This window comes from Lathyrus oleraceus, chromosome 4, assembly GCF_024323335.1.
Source record: "Lathyrus oleraceus cultivar Zhongwan6 chromosome 4, CAAS_Psat_ZW6_1.0, whole genome shotgun sequence".
In the NCBI taxonomy this organism is placed as follows: domain Eukaryota; kingdom Viridiplantae; phylum Streptophyta; class Magnoliopsida; order Fabales; family Fabaceae; genus Lathyrus; species Lathyrus oleraceus.
Window position 1 is genome coordinate 477,863,667 of NC_066582.1, and position 24,638 is coordinate 477,888,304.

Genomic DNA, 24,638 nt, shown 5'->3' on the forward strand with positions numbered 1-24,638 from the left:
GAGTATTATGTTTTCAAATCATTAACGAGAGAAATATTATAAGCGATAAAGAACCCAACTGCTCTATAAAGCGATTTGGACCGTCAGATCAAGGCAAATCGAGATACATAAATATATGTCTCATGTGAACTTTTGCATAAAAGTCTAACCAGGGTCTCATATTCAAATACATACTATTTCAATTATAAATATCTCTCTTACTTCCGATTGTTATTGACTTAAACGTCAAAATATTTATAAATATTTCTGCCATCGAACCTGAACTTTAAGACTCTGAATCAATTACCAGAATTTATCATCAAATCTTAATTCGTCCCTTCACTTGTGAATTCGATAAGTCTTTCCTACACCAATTACTAAAACTACTAAAAATAATATTAAGCATTATTTTTGTTTTATTCATTAAAGACTGTGCACCCATTGATACTTAAATCGACACTTATAATAAATATTAATAAATTGAAAGGAGTAATTATTATATTATTTAGTATAGATTTCTTCATAAAACCAACAAAAATCTCAATATTAGTAATGACAAACATGTCAAATTCTAAGACCCTCCCATAATAGGCAATAGAAACAAGATTTATGTTAATGCATTTGACCCTATATGCACCCCTAACCTTGAGCATAAACAAACCAACGATGAAGCCATTTGTGGTACAGAATTATATATGGACTCGAACCTTTACCAGCCACGTGGTGAAGTCTTTCGTATACCATTCCTTTTACATAAAGACACACAGTAGTGGTTTTTGCATGGTGGGTGAGTGACATGCCAAGCAAGGGAATGCCACAAGTACGTAGTGATATTGTACATGCACCAATGTTGACAGAAGGAATCCACCTATTGGGTGTATAATAGATAGATGATGCATTACACATACAAATATGGGTAGTTCAAACATTAAATCAAATCATTTAGTGGCTTTTGTTGGTATTGCTGGTTTTTTTCTCTTCATATTTTTAAATAAAGAAAAATATATGTTGAGTTTTGTCGGTTTGTTATCTCTTTAATTAAGATAAAATTTAGTTGGAATATTTCTCATTCATAAAGAAGAAGAAGGAAAGATATAAAATCAAATTTTTCTTTATAAAAAGAGTTGATATTTGATAGGAAGGATATGTTTGCAAAAAGTAAGCTATAGGCTAATTTATAAATAATAAACTAATTGACAATTAAAATGCTAGCTGATAGATGGTGTTTATTAGTTTAAAATTTGCAGTTGAAAAAATAGTTTATTAAAATTGAAGTGTTTAAATTTAGTAGTTTTTTTTACAAGTAGGAAAAGGAAGGGAAAAAAAATTATCTAAAAAATAAAGTTTTATTAGCATTAGTTAATATAATAGCTAGGATAATAGTGATGATTCTAACATGAGACTCCATAAAGGACCGGTACGTCATATCTTTACTAACTTCATATTTCATTGGATAGTCAGCACACACATTTTATCCTCTAAGAGAATGAAATAGTTGAACTCGTCATTTCTTATAGAGAAGTTCTTTAATGTTATGAAGAACCATGACATAATGATGTCAAACATTAACAAACTTTGAGATAAGCTTTATAGTAGAGTTGGAGTTAGAATAACACGCCAGGTCTTTGATGTCAAGTTCTCAAGCCATACGCAATCCATGATATAGCATGAAGTATGTTGGAATATACAATATTACCCGCAAAACTGTGAAATCAAGCATCATCATCATTTCGAATCAATCCACCAAAACCCAAAATATTGGGATAACCGAGATGACTGCCATCAACACTCAAAATTATATTACTACCTTTGCGTGCATTCCATGTAATCATTCTCGCTGGATGAGACAGATAATGCTTGAGAAAACATTTAGCTAACAAATTAGCATAATTCACTATGATGAGTTTCAAAGTATAGGAAGATACCACTTCATTCGTAAGACACAGTTTGTTCCAAGCACGTCATACCACCAGCAAGCAATAAAAAAGATAGAGCAACCATCAATTTCATATCTAATTTAATCATATAAATTATCCCTCTGAAAGAATATTGGGTCTAAAAGCCAATAGATTTCCAAAAGCAAGTAGCAAATTCATAGCCTCTCAAACAACGTGCAATCGTCTCAGCATCCTAATTGTCTATAGGATAGAGATTTGTCTAGAGCATACCACAATGACTCAACATCGATCTCATCTCACAGGAAGGGACTTATGTAAAACCGTCCAAAGGAATAATTTCACCTTCTCAAGAGTAGTAATATGTCACACCCACTTTCATAAGTTATTGTTTGTTGTATTTTGAACAAAATCAAGTCTATTGAGCCAATTATAACCATCCAAAGCAGTACAGATTCAATCTAAATTATTTTTCTAGGTTAATCAATTAAGCACCATAGAATTCAAACAAATGGGAAGCGCTTTCAGGAGGTCAAAAACAACCACATGAATATTAGTATATAATTAGTTGAAGTTCCAATTCACATCCAAGTATACATCATTCACTCACATTTCAAGATCATGGATATTCATGTAGAGAACCCGCTCCACTAACTTCCCTATCCTAAACCAATTGGAAAACTAGAAATAGGAGTTTCGATCTCCCAATCTAAATTCAAGGTCATCTTTTAGAGTAGATAAAACTTTCATAATTGCATTCCAAGTAACTGATTCCAGTTTCTTTTTCATATTAAGGAATTTTTTCTCACTTATGTACTTATGCTTCAAAACTTGGACCCATAGGGAATTACAATCCCAATGAACACCTTAAACCAGCTTAGCCAACATAGAAGTATTAGCCTCTCTTGCTTTAGAGATCCCAAGGCCATCTAGTTTTTTGGGCTTAGTAATTTTATTCCAGCCAACTAGATGCACACTAGAGTTTAAATTACCTTTACACAAAAAATTCATAGTCATTCTATCAATAAAATCACGAGTTGTTTGAGATATCCAAGCCACTTTCATATTATAATTTGGGATGAAGTTTAGGACATGCCTTACTAGATTCAAACGACCAGCCTTATTTAACAAGTTACGTTGCCAAGATGCTAACAGCTAGGTGATTATGTCCTTTAGGAACCTAAAATCCTTGCATTGAATATGGCCATGCAACATAGGAAATCCTTAGTATTTCTCTAGATTAAGGGTTCACTTGATACATGTGTTGGAGATAATTAAATTCATTTTACTCCTCTTAGTGGTAACGGAGAAGAACACTTTTGATTTTGCAACATTCACTTAAGGACATAAAACATGGTAAAATGATTCAAGTTATCAGAAATGATCATTTCCTAGGAGTTATAAACCTTCACAAAAAGAAGAGCATCATTAACAAAACCTATATGCGATAAAGGGGGTCCATTACGAGATAGACGGACATGTTTCCAACGGCCTTCATCGATTTCCCTAATGATTGTTTGTGAAGAGATAGGGTGAAAGGGGGTCACTTTGCTGTAAACCTCTAGCCAGAACAAAATTTAGTAGTCGTTTCCCATTCCAATTAATAGACATAAAGGATCTAGTTACATAGTGCATGTAAACTTTATAGTAATGGGAGGAAACCCATTTTGCTTCAAAAAAATTCCTAGAAATCCCAATTAACATGATCATAGGCCTTTTTTAGATCTATTTTGAACATCGTGTCAGTTTTCTTTCTTTTTAGATTTATGCATAGAATGAATTATTTCTTGGATGATAATGACATTATCAGTTGTCCCTTTACAAAGAAAAAAATTACTTTGGAAGGGTCAAACTATCTTATTTAGGTAAGGATGCAATTTGTTAACCATAATCTTTGTAATAAGCTTGTAAATTGTGTTATCCAAGCTAATGGTCCTGAATTCTTTAAAATTTTGGGGATTGTCCACCTTAGAAATTAATGCGATAAGAGTCTAAAAAGGGAGGAGTGGAAGCTACTTGTCATAAAAGCATATGATATAAGTTAGACAACATCATCTCCAACTATATGTCAAAATAATTTAAAGAAAATACCTTGGAATCCATCAGGGGTCAGGCGCCTTGAAAGGGTGCATGTAATTCAACGCATAAGTAACTTGTCCTGTTTTGAGTAACAGAGTTTTGGGTTTCTTTAGTAAGGATCATAGCCTGAGTCACCCATACTAGCGGGGAGTATATAATATGTAGGGAAGAAAATACATTTAAAAAATCAGTGCTTCTTCCTTAAGAATAATATCATCATTGCATCAAACATCATTGGTAAGATGAAGGTCATGAACTTATTTCTCCTTCGCCTGATTATCGTCTTAGTATGAAAACATTTATTGTTATTGTTCCATTCTGGAATTAGAAATAGAGTGAGGTGTGGAAGCTGCGGTGGAGTAAAGCTTCTGATGCGATGGAGTGGAGGTATACCTGCAAGATTAGCACTTTGACGCTTTAGTAAGTATTTGAAAAAGTGGAGAGTATTCAAATTATGTTTGAAACTTGTTATCTGAAATGGTGCAATTTCCTATATATGAGAGAGATGGATAACGACATCGCTATCTTCTAGACGTGGAATGAAAACTTCCATTGGCTATGCTTAAGGTGTGGATCTCTTGTAATTAGGTACATGATAGTCCAGTGGTCTTAGTAAGTTTCTAGAAGCTAGACCGTGTATTCGGTTGGCTTAAGCTTCATTCCGGGATGATCTTCATCAGGGTGGTCGGATCGAGCGAGATATGACTGGCCCAGAATAGTCGCCAAGCCATCGCGATTGAATATCAAGGTGAGGGTTTTGGAGAATTTCATCCCAGGTTGCCAACCACTATTTCCCATGCTTATATTGTTTGGAACATCAAACGTCTATTCATGGGAGGAATTATGATCACTTTTAGGAACTAAAACACTTTAGTGTTACGTGCGAGAAATGTTATTGTTGATAGGACGCCTATCTTTCTATATTGGTAATACATAAGTATAGGAAGTGTAACACCCAAAAATCGATTAATTATTTCAATTTAATTAGTTAGAATTTATATGATTAATTTGTGTTTTTAAATTATTGTTGTGTGATTTGGGGGTAAGTATCATTGGAATAGAGGTATAGAGAGAGCAAGAGGTTGATTTAGTTGTTTAGAAGTTATTAGAATTTTAATTAATTATTATAATAAATAGTATTTTATTTGAATTAATTAAAGAAATAGTAAAATGATAAAATTAGGCCATTTGTGGGAATTGGAGAAAATATGTGGTAAGAGTAGAGGAGCTAGTAATGAGTTAGACAAAAAATACTAATTAAACAAAAGTGATGGGAGTACTATATATTTTAAAAGTAGGGAAAAAGTCAGGTTTTGAGAGAAACATCTGACATACGTATAAAGAGGCAAAAGGAGATAAAGAGACAAAAGTTAGTTTGAAGAGGGAAGTCATAGAAGTTGCTTGATTCATCATCAATTGTTGGAAATCTAAGGTAAGGGGGGAAAGAGAGCTACCAATTTATGTGTATTGCATGACGGGTGGAGATAAAAGGTACTCTCTTTAGGACAATTGGGATGTGATTAATTTTGAATTTGCTATGAAGTTTTGATGTTGTTGGTTGTTTTAATAATGAATTTTGTGTGCCTATATGTGTACTATTTTCTATTTTTAGATATTGATGTTTTCCACCATGTTTGAGGGTTTGGAAGGCTTGGGGTAAATATGAATTGATGAGATTGAATGATTTTGTTGATTATAATCGATGATATATTATGAATGTGTTGTTTTAATCATTGAATACTTGTGGTATGACAAATTCTGAGATCAGAGATTTTTACGGAATCGAAATCGAAGGTCCGGAAGGTCTCCAATAGTGAAATTTGTAATTTTGTGTTGCAGGTCTGTGTGTCCTCACTTAGCGAGATTTTGCTCAGCAAACTGTCGCTTAGTTGGGGAAATCCTCACCTGGTGACGTTGATAGCACAATGTTGTTTAAAAATGTCGTAACTTGACTTTCGAAACTTGGACTGAGACGCGGTTCAAAGTATTGAAAAGATAACGTGAAATACCATCAAATGGTAATGTTTTCATAAGATGAATGTAAGGGGAAGGTCTAATTAATTCACGAAAATTTCATGTGTAATTACTCGACGGTTTATGCCATAACTTTTAATCCGTAAGTCCAAATGACGCGTCGTTTGAAGCGTTAGAAAGGTAATGCTCAGAGCTGCATCATAGTAGTGATTAGTAATATAATTGAGAGGAATTCATGTGCCTAATGTAGGGATGTTTGTGCTGGTTTGTGTGATTGGTTAGCGGATTGTTATGGTTGTACGATGATGTGTTGTTGTTTTGGTTAAGTAACATGAATAAATGCTTATGAAGTTACATTTGTTAAGTAGCTATTGTTTGGTGTTGTTTAATGATGTTGTAACATGAATTCATTATTGTCTATGATGAATGATGTGATGCATAAGTGGTGAGATGTGTATGGGGATCCTTTTGGTGAACCTTTTTATGATAATGCATGTTGTTGAGAGTCGTGCATCATAGTGTACGAACTTTGGTCTAGTTTTTGTGTGCTCTGATCCAGTGGTAGGGATCGGGAGTGAGTAGTTAGTTCTAGTGAGGAATTAGTGAAGTGTTATCTATAGTGATGGTAACGAACTTTGATGTGCTATGGTCATATGATGGGGATCGGGAGTGAGTAGCTGATTCTATATGGGTATTGGTGAAGCGTTAACTATGGTGAAGATAACAATTTGGTGTGCTATTCACCTATTATGGGGATCGAGAGTGAGATGAACATGAGTGTTCATGAATGGTACCGCATGCATAATGAGTCGTGTAGTTAATTGTTCATGATGTTGATGATTAGATGTGATTATGTAAATGTTGCCATGATTTTGGTGTGAGAATATGTTGTTGGCGGATGTGTAATAAATGTGTGTCTGTTGTGTATTCTCTATCTTAGTATTATTTATACTATTTATATTGGTTTGTTGTTTCTCACCCCCTTTTCTTTGATGTTGTCCACCGTGGATATCTTGTAGATAATTAGGAGTAGAGTTTGTTGTTGTTAGTGGAAGTTAGCTCCCAGAGTTACTTCGTTTAGTTCATTGTTGTTTAGAAGTCTTGCTCTGATCCTGTAACATCGGGGTTAGGAACGTTTGATTGTTTTATTCAATTTGTGTGTTTGTTAATCGATAGTTGTGTGTTATACTTTTGATGGTTTAAGCTTATGTTATAGTGGAGACTTTTGCCACACTATTTTAATTCAAATAAGGTATTTTAATGAGACTTAATTATTATGAAGCATGTTTATTTGATGATTTCCGCTACGATAATACCCTAAGTGAAGGTAAGCGTGCAATGACAAGTGTATTATAATGTTTTACCTTACTTAGAACATGCGTTGTTTATGATGAGTGACATCCTAAATGTGTGATTTATGATCAATGCTTGAATTATTCTATGATTACTCTATTTCGGGGTTTAGAGTGTTACATAGTGGTATAAGAGTAGGTCGGTCCATCCGGCCAAGTTATTTAATTCTTATATGTTCCCTGGTATGCAACATGTGTGTGAAACATTATCGGCACTCGTTTGCTTTTTAATCCGCTTGCTAGCCAGAGAAGGATTGAAACATGAGGGGGAGAAGCTTTTGCTTCTCTAAGATGTTTCAGGTGTGGAGAGTTGGTTCGTCGTGCCAAGGTTTGTAGGAGCACAAGTTTTTGGATAAGACAATGTTGTTTCCTGAGTTTGTTGAAGATGGAGATTTTAAGTTCATATCAACTATTTTTGACAAGTCGGTGTCATTTCCAGAGTTTGATTCAAGTGATGAGTTATTTTGGTCTGTTAAGCAAGTGGATAAGTTCTTTAAAGGATGATGCTTCAGTGTTTATGATATTAGCTTCTATCAAGGCTGAGAGTAAAATTGTGATTGGTGAGTTACCAGTAGTGTGTGACTTTCCGGAAGTGCTTCTAGATAATATCAACGAATTATCGTCGGAGCGTAAAGTTGAGTTTACTATAGACTTAGTACCTGGTACTAATCCTATATCGATGGCTCCTTATTGTATGTCTGTTTCAGAGTTGAATGAATTGAAGAAGCAACTGGAAGATCTGCTTGAAAAGAAGTTTGTTCGTTTGAATGTTTCGCCTTGGGGTGCCTCGATGTTGTTAGTGAAGAAGAAGGACGGTAGTATGAGGCTAGTGTTGACTACCGACAGTTGAATAAGGTTACTATCAAGAACAAGTATCCACTTCTGAGGATTGATGATTTGATGGATCAGTTGGTAGGGTCTTGTGTATTTAGGAAGATTGATATGCGTTCTGGTTACCATCAGATTCGTGTGAAGCTTGACGATATTCCGAAAATTGCTTTTAGAATGTGGTATGGTCATTACGGGTATCCGGTAATGCCATTTGGGGTGTATAATGCGTCTGGAGTGTTCATGGAGTATATGAATATAATCGTTCATCCGTATTTAGACCAGTTTGTGGTTGTGTTCATAGATGACATCTTGGTATATTCGAAATCGGATGAAGAGCATGTGGAATATCTGAGAGTTGTATTGCAGACATTGAAAGAGAACCAATTATATGTGAAGTTGTCCAAGTGTGGGTTTTGATTACGAGAAGTGATTTTCCTTGGTCATGTGATTTCTAGTGGTGGTATAGTGGTTGACCCATCGAAGATAGATATTGTGTTACAATGGGAGACTGCGAAGTTTGTTATTGAAATTAGAAGTTTTTTTGGAGGTTTTTCTGGTTATTACAAGAAGTTCATTGAAGGTTTTTCAAAGTTAGTCTAACCTTTCACTCAGTTGACTCGAAATGGTTAAGCCTGTGTTTAGGATGTGCGTCGTGAAGAGAGTTTCCAAGAATTCAAGAAGAAGTTAACGTCTTCTTAATTTTTTATTTTTCTGAATCCTAGTGAATCCTTTATTGTGTATTATGATGCTTCGAAGATGGGTCTAGGAGGGTGTTAATGCATAATGGTCAGGTTGTGGCTTACGCTTCTATACAGTTTAGAGTTCATGAGAGGAATTATCCTACACATGATCTTGGGTTGGCAGCAATGGTATTCGTGTTGAAGATTTAGAGGCATTATTTGTTCAGCTCCATATTTGAGGTGTTCAGTGATCACAAGAGTTTGAAATATTTATTTGATCAGAAGGAATTGAATATGAGGAAAAGGAGATGGCTCGAGTTTCTGAAATATTATGACTTTGGCTTAAGTTACCATTTGAGTAAGGCTAATTTGGTAGCGGGCGCATTAAGCAGGAAGTCTTTGCATATGTCAATGTTGATGGTTTGAGAGATATAGTTGATTGAGAAATTCAGAGACATGAGTTTAGTATGTGAAGAGACCCATAGTAGTGTGAAGTTGGACATGTTGAAGTTGATCAATGGTACTCTTGAAGAGATCAGAGAGGGTCAGAAGACCAATGTGGGATTGGTTGACCGACTTGTGTTAATCAATCAAGATAATGGTGGTGACTTCAGAATTGATGAGAATTACATGATGAGGTTTGGAGACAGGGTCTATGTACAAGACATACCCCGACTTAAGAAGAGTATTCTTGAAGAGGGTCACAGAAGTGGGCTAAGTATTCATCTCAATGCCATTAAGATGTATCGGGACTTGAAGAAGTTTTTTTTGGTGGCCAAGAATGAAAAAGGAAGTATCTGAGTTTTTCTATGCTTATTCGACTTGTCAGGAGTCGAATGCTGAATATCAGAAGTTGTTGGGTTTGATGCAACCGTTGAGTATTCCGGAGTGGAAGTGGGATAACATTTTCATGGATTTGGTAAAAAAAAATTCGAAGACGATAAAGGGATGTGATTCTATTTGGGTAATTATTGATAGATTGACTAAATAAGATCATTTAATACTGATTGAGATAAGTTATGCTTTACAGAAGTTAGTTGAGTGGAATATTAAGAAGATTTTTAATCAGCATGGTATTCAGTCGAGCATTGTGTCAAATAGATATTTGAGGTTCACGTCGAGGTTTTGGAAAATTTTGTAAGAAGTGTTGGGTACTAAGCTGAAGTTGAGTTCCGCTTATCATCCGCAGACTGATGGTCAAACAGAGAGGACTATTCAATCCTTGGAGGATATATTAAGGGTTTGTGTGCTAGAACAGGGTTGCTTGGGATAACTACTTGTCGCTGATTGAGTTAACTTACAATAACATTTTCCATTCAAGTATCGGGATGGCCCCGTTTGAGGTGTTGTATGGTAGGAGGTGTAAGACACTTCTGTGTTGGTATGAATTTGGAGAGAGTGTGGTGATTAGATGGGAGATTGTGCAACAAACTTTTAAGAAGATCAAGATGATCCAAGAGAAGATGAAAGTTTCACAAAATAGCCAAAAGAGTTACCATCATAAGAGGAGGAAAACACTTAAGTTCCAAGAAGGATACCATGTGTTTTTGATAGTTACTCAAATCATTGGTGTCAGTTGGGCTTTGAAGTCTCGAAAGCTCACACCACGGTTTGTTTGTCCATACCAGATCTTACATGGGGTGGGAGAGGTGGCATATCAGATTGCCTTGCCACCATCGCTTGCTAATCTTCATGATGTATTTCATGTGTCTCAGTTGAGGAGATACATTATGGATTTATCTCATTTGATCCAAGTAGATTATATACAGGTGAGAGAGAACTTGATTGTTGAGATATCACCCATGTAGATAGAGGATCGGGAACTGAAGCAGTTGTGTGGTAAGGATATTGAATTGGTGAAGATAGTGTGGGGAGGACCAACTAGTGGAAGCATAACTTGGGAGTTAGAGAGTCAGATGAGAGAGTCATATTCGACTTTGTTTCCTTCAGTTAACTTTCGAGGGCAAATTTTTTTCTAAGCGGGGGAGAGTTGCAACACCAGAAATTCGATTAATTAATTTAATTGAATTATTTAGATATTATATAATTAATTGATGTTTTTAAATTATTGTTATGTGATTATGTGGGTAAGTATCCTTGGAATAGAGGTATAGAAAGAATAAGAGGTTGATTTAGTTGTTTAGAAGTTATTATAATTTTAGTTAATTATTAGAATAAATTGTATTTTATTTGAATTAATAAAATAAATAGTAAAATGATAGAATTTGGCCATTTGTGGGAATTGGAGAAAATAAGTGGTAAGAGTAGAGGAGCTAGTAATGAGTTGGGAAAAAAATACTAATTAAGCAAAAGTGATAAGAGTACTATATATATTCTAAAAGTCGAGGAAAAGCCAGGTTTTGAGAGAAACATCTGACATACGTAAAAATAGGCAAAAGGAGAGAAAGGGAAAAACTAGTGGCCATTAACATTAACCTTTCCAACAACAGGCAAGGTTAGATCAATCTCCGTACAAATTCCGGTAAACCTTCCCCCACTCTATATTTAGGGTGTTAGTATCTACCTTAATAGGAGTACCTACAACATATGTCAAACCAAGAAGGGCGCTTTCATCATAATACAATAAATTAAGCTCTAGAAATCGAATCAAGCAATATTTTTCTCCACCTTTGCGAGAAGAAATGCAAAGTATGGAGAGCCAGTGCCAAATAATGGTCAAAAAACATCCACAGGCCTTATGACACAATTTTCTCCCTATCTGCAAGCAGTTCACACTTGACCATAAAGAAACCATTATCAACGTCCATGATCTTAAAACCTCCGATAAATTTCCACGTCTTCTTCAACTTATCCTTCATAAAATGATAGTCCACATTCTTCTCAAGGAGTTTAATGACTAGCTCCTCTTTCCAAGAATTCACTACTATGGAAGAAGTAAATAATGAAGGTTTTGAAACACATATAATGACGATTGTACGCCCGTTGTTAGGTAATGTGTGATTGTATGTATACTGGTTTTCACAACGGGCGTGTGGTTGTTGTTATAAGTTAAATAGCGCATTACATATAACAATTGTTGAATTAAACAACCGTTGTGATATTATTTATTTTATTATTCTGGATATCTCTACTTATAACAGTTGTTGAATTAAACAACCTTTGTGATATTATTTATTTTCTTTAACCTGAATATTTATGAATTGTATCAGACCAAAAACAACAATACACCAATTTGTGAGTGAATAACCTTAGAAATAATACTATCTTGTTATCTCGGTGTCTTGTCTCTTGGTATCTTGACTTTAAACACCTATAATTCCAAATAAAAATAGTTGTGAGTGAATAACCTTATAAATTATAACTTATTATAAATTATGAATGAAGAATATAAAATACTTACTTGTTATTTTTCCCATATTCCTTCTTGATGTTCTTCATATGAAGTAGGCACTTGTGTTCCGTAAGAACAAGACTCTACACATAGAAGATAAAAAAAAGAGTTAAGAGAGAATCTGAGTAAAAACAAAAATAAAATATTCACGAAATCTCAATGTCTGGAGAAAAAGGTAAGCAATTATCCATAATATCCAAGATAGTCAAAGTCAGATTCTGAAAGACAAAACTTCCCAAGATGCATAGTCTTCAAGGCAGATTGTATGTTATCTAAGATTTATTCTTATAAAAACATATGTTTACATAACCATCCAGATCACATTACTCTTCAGCTAAAATGGATAAATCAAAGCAGTATAAGGCTCAAAAGAGGGATTATAAGAAGGAGATTTTCAAGCTGATGAAGAAAAAAACAAAGGAAGAGAAGCAAAAGTTTGAGGAAGCTTCAAAGGTTCAGAAGTCCTCAGTCTCATAAGGAGTAGGCACAGTTGTTAGGGCCTCAAAAGTGGGCAAAATAGTCACAATAATGCTAAAGCCTTAAAGGAAGGAGGATCCAATGAAAGAAGAGTGGGATATAGAATAAAATTATATAATGTCTTTAGGATCCAAAATGTAATGCCTCTTAATGAATAAAAGAATTTCCTTCTCTTAGTTTATGTTGTCATTTACTTCCTTTAACAACATTAAAACCTAACGCATATTCACAATCACGACTACAATCAACAACTCAATAATGAGTTTGTAACTACACAAAGTTATAGTCACAAAATTTGAACAAGGAAACATGAATAATACACATCACAATGTCATTATGTTTAAAAAGAAACCAAGAAATGAAATGTAACTCTAGCGAAGAATATAAATTTTCGGAAAGCATTATCATTACCACAGTGAGAGAGAGAGAGAGAATAAAATTTTTGAAGAGGATAAATATTTTGTTTCCAGAAATGACATTTGTTTCCATAAATGAATGAAGATGGTGAATATATCACTATAATTGTCGTTTCATTTGCTAGGGCGTCCTTGTGTGTTATGAACGAAATAAAGTGTATGTTATGTTTTTATTAGGTGAAAAGAATTTCACAACGGTTGCAAGAAACAATTGTAGTTGTTATACTTTCAATTTTTAAATAACAAAAAATATTAAGGATCACGCGCTTATTTTTATCGAAAAAATGGAAAAATGTTGATGTTAGAATTCAAAGTATGTCACCCAAATTCTATAACCACGATTTGATTTAGGAGCTGTGATGAAATGTTTCTTAATAAAATATAAAAAAATAATACGCGTAAAAAATGAGATATTACTACGGTGAATAAATGATCGTGGTAATATATTTTCACAATTTTTGTAGTACTGATTGCACAATTTTTGAAAAAGCTTCTCATCTATCATAATCTTTGATAGTAATCGGTTTCCTCCATCAAGAAAGACTTTCATAAGTCTCCTTTCAATCAGATCCATTTTCTCCTTCACAATAGTGACTCCTTGACCTTCAATGAGAATATACTAGAATGAGGAGGCTTAGATGCACCTCCATCCAATGGTTTGACCAATGACAACAACATGGAAACGGTGAAAACAAAAAACACTAGTCATCACGTGGAGCCCAGATACAATAAATAGAAAACCCAGTGCACCAAAAAGATAAGAAGTTTCTCTCCAAATTTGCGAAATACCTTGCCTAAATATAGTAAGTGTTCAACAAAAATACACCACACATCAAATTAGACAAATTCAATTAGAATTTATGAATTTGGCGTCGGCTCTCATATAAAACCCTAGCATACCTTCAAAAACTAAAGTATTTAATAAATAATAGGTTGTGAGAATAATTTATTTTTCATAAATATTATATATTTATAGAATTTTTACTTAATATTTATTAATTTAAAATTTTCTTATCACTTTAATTTAAGATAAAATTTATTTGAAATATTTCTCAATTAATCATAATATATATATATATATATATATATATATATATATATATATATATATATATATATATATATATATATATATATATATATATATATATATATATATATATATATATATATATATATATATATTATTTTAAACTCACGCTCATGCAATTAAATTAGTCTAAGTAAACAAAAAGTTTTAAAGAGAAAAGGAGATTGATAGTAATTATTAAAAATAATTGGAATCCAAGAAATCGTCAACCCTAAGAGTAGGTAGTTTGACACCCACTATCCAATATATAAATTATCATTGTATTACTTCCCCACTTCACCAACCATATGAAAACAAGTCTTTATTTTTGAAGCTACCAAATCATTTTTATTAGATTACAAACCCCTTTACTTAACCAATAATTACACATACTTGCATGCTAATTTCTCTTCACTAATCAATTTTTTAATGTTACTATCAGTTGTAGTTAGGGCATCACATTATTCACATGGACCACTAATACTCCACTCCCTACAAATACACCCTTCACCTATATCACACTTTCTAGCATAGCATAGAGCATAGAATAGCCTTTTCTTTTCCTACAATCCAACACTTTCAAACTTCATACTTTTATTATAAAAAAATATTGTTAAGGGTATTAAACTTAATTAGTATATCACACTGTTATGATTTAGTGGTCCAAAATTGTTTTTTAAATTTATTTGAAGAGTAAAGGAAGAGAAGAATGTAATAAGTGTTTGATTTTAAGAAAACAAATGGAGACAAATAAACCAAAAGAAAAGTAAAATGAGAATTTTGGACTTTGAATCAAACGTTAATGTTTTGCTTTTTTACTTAACTTTATTAGATTCGAGATAATGTGAGAATCCCAATATAAAGTTGTTTTAATTTTCTTACCCCTCATAGTATGAATGAGATACTCCTATATAGCCTTTTGTCATAGAAACTATAGATCCAAGAACATCAAACATTTAAAGGGGAAAGATTAAATTTGGCTTGAATTATAATTTTTATTAAAGAGGGTGTGACATAATGAGAAAATAAAAAAGTAGAACAAAAAACTTCAATGAAGTAAAAGAGAACCATAGAAAAAGGGTTTATTATATTGAACCAATTATCTTTTATGAACCGAATATCATATATTTGAGTCGTAGAAGAGAAACTAGAAAAATGATTTATCCTTATATATTAAGAACGATTGAAATTATATGATATGTGTTTGATAGTCTTCGAATTTAAATATAAAAAAATTGTGTGTTTTCGTTATAACAAATATTTATTTGTTAAGAGGATGTTAAACCTTTTTTCTATAGATTTTGCAAACAGCCTAAAAGTTTGTAATATCATATATTTTATTTTTAAATTTGATTCTAATTTAAAATCTCTAATTCATTTAGAATTGAAAGTAATATCATTAATATATTTAATTTATATAAGTCAATGATCATTTAATAAATTAAAAAAATCATAATATAAAATTGGATGAAGTATTTTTTTTACCAAAATTTATTATAACAAAAGAAAATGAAGAAGAACATAAAAGTTACTACATAAGAAAATGTATCTAAATTTTGTCATATTGTAGTATTATTCTTTTAAAATAATTTAGGGACAAACTCTTGAGTTGAAGACAACCAATTTGACATGAAGGCTTTAGAGAATCCATGAAGAGATATTTTGTCCACATCTTTGGAGACCATGTGTTATATCTCTAAACCTTTTTTTTTCCATTAAACCCATCATTTGACCTCTTTTTGGATTGCCTCTAAAATTCTCCACCGAGTAATAATTTTACTACTAAATAAGAAATTAAATTTGAGACTATCAAGTAAAATCATTTTTCTAAATTCAAAAGAATAAAAAAGGAATCTAATTTGATTAACATATCTACTTTTTGACTATTGCTACCATTCATATGTGATGCATGAAGAAGATAGTGTTAATTTCAAGCAAATAAAAATGGCCCTACATATGTGAGAGAAAGTAAATGTTCTCTTTTCTCTTGCCATGAACAAGTGTAGAAATTATGCCTTTGCTTTCATTTTCATTTTCATCTTCTTCACACTCTTTGATACCTTTTTTCCTTTTCCACCATTTATATTGCAAAGTCCTCAAAGTCCTCAATTCTTCATAATATGTTACAAATTTGCCCTTATATTTGAGTTTCACTCAAATTAAAATTCGGACATTAAAATGAAAAAGTTTAAAATGAAATTAGGAATTGTAAAATATGGACAGAAATTAAGAATCACAAACAGACATGTCCGTCTGTTTATTTCGGTTAAGTTCGGCCTACTATAACATGCATACATGTACACAGGCAAACAGAATAAACAAAAACAAACATTGTAGAGAGAATGTTGTCGTTCAAAATAACTCGACCATTCTACTGTGACTTAATTAATCTGACTTGTTGTTTCAACTTTAACTAAATCATTTTACCGAACCAATCTTTATATCTTAATTCAACTACTCTTTACACTTTAATTAATTAAATTTAAGAAAATTTGAAATTGAAGCCTTCCAATCTTAATTCAAGAGCAAAAGATCTAATTCTCTCTCTCCCTCTTTTCTTTAATGATTTTGCATGAAGCTAACACTTCAACCATAGAAGCAACTATTAAAACAACCATAAAAGTGCTATAGAAACAACCAACAACAACAATAAAAGAAGAAACATACTAATATATTACAAAAAGAAAAGGTAGTTAGATTAAAATAAAACTAATAAACCAACAACATCAAATTAAAAACTAAAATAAAAAAGAGAAATCTTATTATATGTAAACCCCCACACCATTAAATTCTCTAAAATTAAAATTAAACCCCAAATTTTCTCAAAATTACATAACAAACCCATTTGAAATAACTCTATTGGGATTGAAATGAGTAGTTTCATACACTGGTAATTCTTCTCTATACCTCTCAATCCCAATCACTGATAGATTATCCAATTCAAATAAATCAGAACTTGAACAACTAGCTCCATCATCATCTTCATCATCATCTTCATCTTCAAATTTCATATCAAAATCAACTTCATTTTTCTTCTGATAATTCTTCAACAAGTCTCTAGCTAACTCTTCAACCCTTCTACTTTCTTGTATCACATGCAACCTCAATTCTTCACTACTCTTTTTTCCATCATACATTGAATTAGCTACCAAACCCTTTTCACCTTCATGCAAATTCTTGTGTCCACAAGGTTTACAATCTTCATCAACAATAACACTAACCGGACAAAATCTAACTGATCTTTTAGTACCTGATCTTGATGAAGGTGTTTTACTCAAACAAGACCTTGAAAAAGATGAAACTGATGAACATGTTGAAGCTTGTGCTGATTTTGCTTCCAAAACAGAGTTTGTAGCTATTTTCGTAGCTGATGATGATGTTGATGAGACTTTTGATTTCTTTGTATTTCCACTAGAAGTGAAAAGTGAATTCAAAAAGCTTGCGAGTCTAGCACCAGGTGAAATGGGTTGCTTTGATTTCTTCAAATCACCGTATAGAATTCTTAAAGCTTTGGACTTTGTTTTTCCAAAACTGTTTTCGTTTTTGGGATTTTGAGTTTGAACAAAATGGTTATGGCTATGATTAAGGGAATCAATGTTTGGTTTTTCAGAAACACTTGTTCTAATAGGTTTTGGTTTATGCAAACCATAGAAAGATTCTGAATCTGATGAAGAAAATCCACCAGCAGAACTTGATTCTGAAGAAGATGAACTTGAATGCATGGAGAGTGTGTTTGAATTGCTTCTTGTTGTTCTTTCATATTCTGTTAAAGAGTTTCTTCCATTCAAATTATCAACTTTTCTTGTTTTTCTAAAGTTTGTTTTTTCAGCTTCAACACTCTTCATCTTCCTCATGGTTGTTGATGTTTCTTTGTAGAAGATGAGTTTCTCTTGTTTCTCCTCTGTTTTGTGATGTCCTTCGTCAATCGAGCGATAGATTACGTCTAAAAGAGTTGAAGAGAAAGATGGGTTTTCTCTTTGATGTTGTTTTCTATGATCTCTTGAAGGTTTATTCCATTTCTCCATTGTGTGATCTCTTTTTATATGAGGAAAGTGGTTATGAAGATGAGAGAGAACAAAGAAGACAAAAAACAGAGGAAACAGAGGAAAAAACAGAGGATTATGAATGGTATCAATTAGTTAGACTTTGTTGTCTGCTTGAAATAGTACAAGAAAAGAAATGATTTTGAGACAGTAATGAAAGCCAAATTCCACGCCTAAGAGGAGAAGAAAAAACAAAGGATGATTAGAGAGAAAGAGAGAGAGAGAGTTTTGGAGAGTGGTTTCTTTTGGATGTTCTTATAAGGGTTGGGAGAGGGTTATGGAAGTTGAGTTGGCCAGGCTGTAAAAATTGATGTGGAATTTTTTTCTTTTTCAAATAGTTTAGAGTTAGAGTTTAACAAGTGAATAAGACAGATGTCAAGATATCGCAGATAATATACTTAGATATAGATGTGTCTATATAACTAATAACTGAGCTGGTTTAACGGCACAGTAATATAGAAATTTTAATTATATGAAAATTAATTTATAATTTGATTATTGAATTTATCTTGTTCTAAAATTTTCCTTCATCCTATATGAATTGACATTAGATCCTTACTTTTTCTTTATATAAGAAAAGAAAGAAAAATGTATTGTTATGTAGGACCATGCAAAGTAGATTTTGATCCTAACATACCATACATACTTTGTTTTTTTGCTCTTGGGTTTTACATGTTTTGATCTAGCAAACAAGATCCATGTTTTGAATGTAAATTGATATGTTTAAACAAGGGTAGTTTAGTAATACAAGAGAATTTTATAATAGGTTAAAAAAAGCTCATATATTATCAAGTAAAAAGTGTAAAAAAATTTAAATAAGTTGAATTTCAGAAATTATTTTAAATTAAAATAGATTTTATAATTCGTAGAGTATTCAATGAGATATTATCTGATTATTTATAAAAATATCAAAAATATTTTTATATCGGTAATTTTTCATTTAACTATCAGACGATAATCCTGTCATTCTTAATTATTTAATTTTTAATTTGTTTATACCAAATAACTAAAAGGAATATTGAAAAATTGGTGATTAATAGTATTAGATTGAAATAAAAAAGTTGAATAAAAAAGTAAATAAAAGAAATATGTAGTTGAAAAGTGATTAAGGGAGAGTAGCCTTTATGGTTAAAGGATAGTAGTTTATTAGGAATGTGAAATGAGAGGTAATAAGCATGTTGAGCACTTGAAAAGAAAAACATTAGGTGTTGTTTCACAGTGCAATTATGTTCCTGTTTGTAGAGTCAAGTATTGCGGCTACAGAACTAAAATTTGGGCTTTTCTGGTTTCTAATGCCCGTGCTACCTTCAAATTAATTGCTATTCAACTTTTGCTTATTTTAATCGATTAACTGCATGCAATACCTATAACCTACCAAACACCCATGCCCTATTAGTACAACTTTTTTGTTATTTTAAGTGGTTTATTTGTGAATAATTTTACCAATTAAAAATGTATAACTAAAATGTTACTCATCCGATGAATTACTTTGAGACGGATTAGCACATCCGATCAATTAAAAATAATTTTTATACTGTTATATATTTTAGTATAGAAAATTATTTATAAAGAAGCTTTTCATAAAAAATTTAAATGAAAATTTGATTTAAATAATTATTTTTAAAATATTATTTTAGATATTTTATTATTTTATCAAAACTTTTTTTGATATCAGAATTTTTAAAAATCACTTAATTTTGAAGTTGTTTCAAATAATTTTTTCATAGAATTTATTTTTGAGATATAATTTTTTGAAAAAATTATGATTTTAATTATGTTTTGATCTTTAATAATGTATATTTATGTTATATAATGAACAATTCAATCTTTTAATTTATAAAAATAAATTTAAAAAAATTTATAATATTTAAAAAAACATTTTTGGAGAATCCGTTTTAAAAATAAATAAAAAATCCATTTTTTTAAAACTAAAACAAACTAGCCCCTAATTTTATGAGTTTGTAATTTAAAATACTAATCTTCAAAATTCATGACAATTTCAAATAAAGTTTATCTAAAAAAAATATCATTCAACAACAATAAAAGTTAAATATAATATAGATCAATTTGCAATAATATTCAATAAAATATTATATTTTTATCCAAATTATTAATCTCGATATCTTTTTTAATAATTTTTTATAGTTTTTCTAGATTTTCTCATTCTTATAATTATTTTCGGTATCTCCATATGGTATATGTTTTTTGGTGTATAATCTATTGATCTTCTTTTTACATCTTCAAACCACTAAATTTATTTTCTATCATCTTTTTTACTATAGGTGTTATCCTGACGCTCTCTTTAATACTGTCATTTCTAATTTTATCTTGTTGAATCTTATCACATATCCACTGCAACAACTTCATCTTTGCTATATTTATTTTATTATCATATTGATTCTTAGCCACTCAACATTATGCACCGTACAAAATTGCAGGTCATATCACAATTTATCTAATAAAACTTTCTCTTCAACTTGAGTGACTCATTTGCGTCTCATAAATTTATATCTTCTCCATTTCAACCATTCAACTTAAATTTAATGACTTTAAAATCGCATAGTTTAATGAAATACATATTTTAAATATTCATTCTACTATTGAGATAGCAAAATAGGTTAGATCCTTCTGATTTGCAATTTAGCTTAACTAATTTTTATGAGTCAAATTAAAAATTTAGTCGGTTTTCTATTTTACCCTTTTTAGATTTTAAGAGTAGTAGGGTTTGCTAAATGCTTTTTTTTTTGACAGACCTTAACATGATGCGTTTGCTACCCCTCTATTGCTATTGCTAGTAAAATATCACCCCTATATTGCTATTGTTATTGCTTTGTAAAAAGTAATGTGTTTGTCACATTATCATTTATTTATGTTTCATTCTTTTGGAAGAGCATAAAACTCTAATAAAGAAATGGGGTGAATTGAAATAATAAGGGATTAGTTTCAAACCTTTAACCAAATTATCAGAAATTAGAAAAGCAAGATTAGTAGTACTAATCTACCATTGATTTTGTCACTAATAGAAGGCACACTAAAATGAGAGTGCAAAAGAAATAAGAAGACACTAATGTTTGTTCACTTCCATCAATGGTCAAATTTGTACGTGTCCTCTCTACGTGTGTCTATAATTGTGGGGTCTAAGAGAGAGAGAGAGAGAATTAGTGGGTGCATTGTGTGCTTATTTCCATAATCATTGCTCTTTTGGCTCTCCTAAACTTTATGAACAGAGGATTATTTCAAACTTAAAACAAAGATTTAGAGATTTTATTAGCACTAAAAATGGATTAGATACTCCAAGTGTTAGGTCTAATTCAAAAGAAGGATTTAGATTTTCTCTATTGTTGATTTTATCTTAAGAATTATTCATATCGTATCCTATATAAAAAGTATAAAAAAAAAATATATTTTGGTTCGAGTTGGATGATCAAGGAGAGGTAGGAGGGGTTAATTCACTATTTAAAATCTTACACTATTATGTATATGAATTATTTTTCTTATAATTTTTCAAATTCTATAACATAATTCAACATATGATTCAATTTTCACTGTCCCCTCAAACAAATCAGACTGTGATATAATTTATTGGAGTTCGAAGAAGGCATGAGCAAATATAGCTCAATACTTCATGATCATCCTGAGATGTCGAATGTCCACTCAAAATTTTAAGACATTAGATATGAATCACATTTTTTATAAATCTAACATTATACTCATTAATAAACGACGTATGATTTAATTGTTTATATTTGCATCAAACACTTTGAAATAGTTGAAATATGAGATACTACAGAGACACCAACACATTAATAATACTAATATAAAATGTATTAAAAATGTAGTTGATCTTAATTCATTCATATAAAACTGTCTTTTAAGAAGAAAAATATCACTCTATATAGATTATTTGTGGATATAGAACTTGATTTTTTTTTCTCAATACATCCCCTCACGCCCAATATTATTGAATTTGATGTATGGATATAAAACGATGAATGACTTAAAATATTAATATGTAGGACTTGATTTTTCCAATACATCAGCACTATTGAGCTTGATATGTATATAAACGACAAATAGCCATAATTTAGATCTTGACGAGAGTTTAAATATATACTAACAATTTATCATTCAACTTCAAATTCATTATCTCATAAGAGAATGTAAGTAATTAATTAATTCAAAAACCATAAAAGAGGATTAGAGCAAGAGAATGATAAGAATAAACAAATGCACAAAAAGTTAAATATTAATTAAGTTGATAAGCTAGAAAAAGTCATGACACCTAATAAACCAACGTGTGTATGTACTTGTGATATGTTGCTCTACATTCCTATTACTTTTTTGGTACCATCTCTTTCCTTCAACCTTCCCTTAAGGCACAAGAAAATATTTCATAATGAAAGAAACCAGCTAGGATGCTAATATAATAATAACACATCCACCAAGTTTCTTCCTATTATAATTACACAAAAGCAACTAACTATATACAACAATCATGGAATGTTATCATCATACACGAGTCTCAACTTTCACGTTTCATGTCCAACCAAAATTTATAATTTATTATATAGTACGTATCACAAGTACTTGCCTATAATTTTTTTTATATCATTTTCAAATTATAATAATTTTGCCATGTATATAATGAAACAAATTTGAGATTCTATTATCATTCACTAACACTATAAACCATTTATTAAAAATTGATTGTTAGTTTCATGAGTGATCACTTCAAAATATCATACTTAAGAATTAAGGATATTATCTGCTTATTAATCAATGAGTTAGATTTTCTTAAGAGTGTTTTTTACTTCTAAAATATATGATTTCTGAAAAGTTCAATAATATCTTCATTAAGTGAAACTCATATATCACATTATGGTAGAGAATTTCATTGTATATTAGTTAGAGAACTTCTATTGTTAAAAATCAACATTTTTCAATATAGTTAGTCTTTGAATTAATAGCTAAATAACTTATATATTTAATCAAAAATATTAGTAGTGTCAAAAATAAATTTTTTTTTAATATCATTTAAAAATTGTAATAACTAATAGTAAATAAGATTTAAAATTTTGAATGATTATGAGGAGACCCTTAAACATTACAAATAGTCCACTCACTCAAAATTTAAAATAGTCTTAATTTTTCGGATATTATATATAAATTAGTTATGATTTAACAATGACAAAATAGATAGAAATTTTATTTTGCTAATGTTCGAATGTGACATATATTTTATAAAATCTTAATTGATTCTAATTTAATTCTGATATATTTTAGACTTTTATAGGATGGTTCATTTGGTATAAATTCATCGAAATTGATTAATTCATACGCATTTGCAACATAATTAAGTTTCGAGATATCAACCTACAATTTTAAGACTAAAAAAACTTTTACAATAAATATTCTCTGATCAAAATATTTTAGTAATATATATATATATATATATATATATATATATATATATATATATATATATATATATATATATATGACAATTCTGATATATTCAACATTTAACACATACTTGATGCAAATCCACAGTTAAATCATGATTAATGATTAATTAAGATTCCATTTAAATCATAGCCAAAACCAATGAAGGGACCCAAAGCCCAATCATATGCACACATCGACATGAAAAAAAAAAAAAAAAAAATATATATATATATATATATATATATATATATATATATATATATATATATATATATATATATATATATATATATATTTCACTTCAATTAAGAAAAAAAGTCAGTCTAATGTGCCCCATGTTTCAATTGCCATCATCCTTTCTAAGAATGTATTAAAGATTGATTCCTTAAGGATACACACTTAAATTTTCACACACATCATCTCATTCTCGAATAGGCACACTATTACTTAGGTATATAATATATCATCAAACCGTTATAAAGCTATAATTATGTTAATTAAGGTATCTCTAATTGTCCTTTTTGTTGTAATTTACTTTGACTTTTACATTATGTTCCTTGTTGAAATTCACTAAATTCTTAAACTCAATTTATTCAGTGTCTTACATCGGATCATATATGGGCGAAAGATATATTTATAAGTGAAAACAATCATCGGCATACAAGTCGGTTTTATATGATTGAGTTATGGTCAACCACATTTTTTAATATTGTATCAAAGTTTCGTTTAAGAACCGTTGAATCATTTATTATCAAGTTTCTATTATCAAACTACCCACTATTTATTTTCATACTTGAGACGTCTGATTCTCAACGTAAAAGAGTATGTTAAGAGTCTCATGTCGAATTATATATAACATAAATGTATTTATATTTATAAATGAAAATAATTCACATTTTATACCAGTAAATCGGTGAGTTTTTCTTAACCACATTTCATACTATTATGTTATTATGTGATAATAATACTACGTTATTATGACAATAATGTTTAGCAATATGAAAGATGATATTTCACATAATGCGTTTATTTTTACCTTTCCAAAA

General features: G+C 30.7%; 1 protein-coding gene across 1 annotated transcript; it reads right to left on the minus strand.

The window, feature by feature from the left end:
• Positions 1-16,778: 16,778 nt before the first annotated feature.
• On the minus strand, positions 16,779-18,401 carry LOC127076302 (protein BIG GRAIN 1-like B). The gene has a single exon (XM_051017918.1). It carries the CDS (start codon positions 18,127-18,129, stop codon positions 16,933-16,935), a length of 1,197 nt encoding a protein of 398 aa, XP_050873875.1. The 5' UTR covers positions 18,130-18,401; the 3' UTR covers positions 16,779-16,932.
• Positions 18,402-24,638: the final 6,237 nt, after the last annotated feature.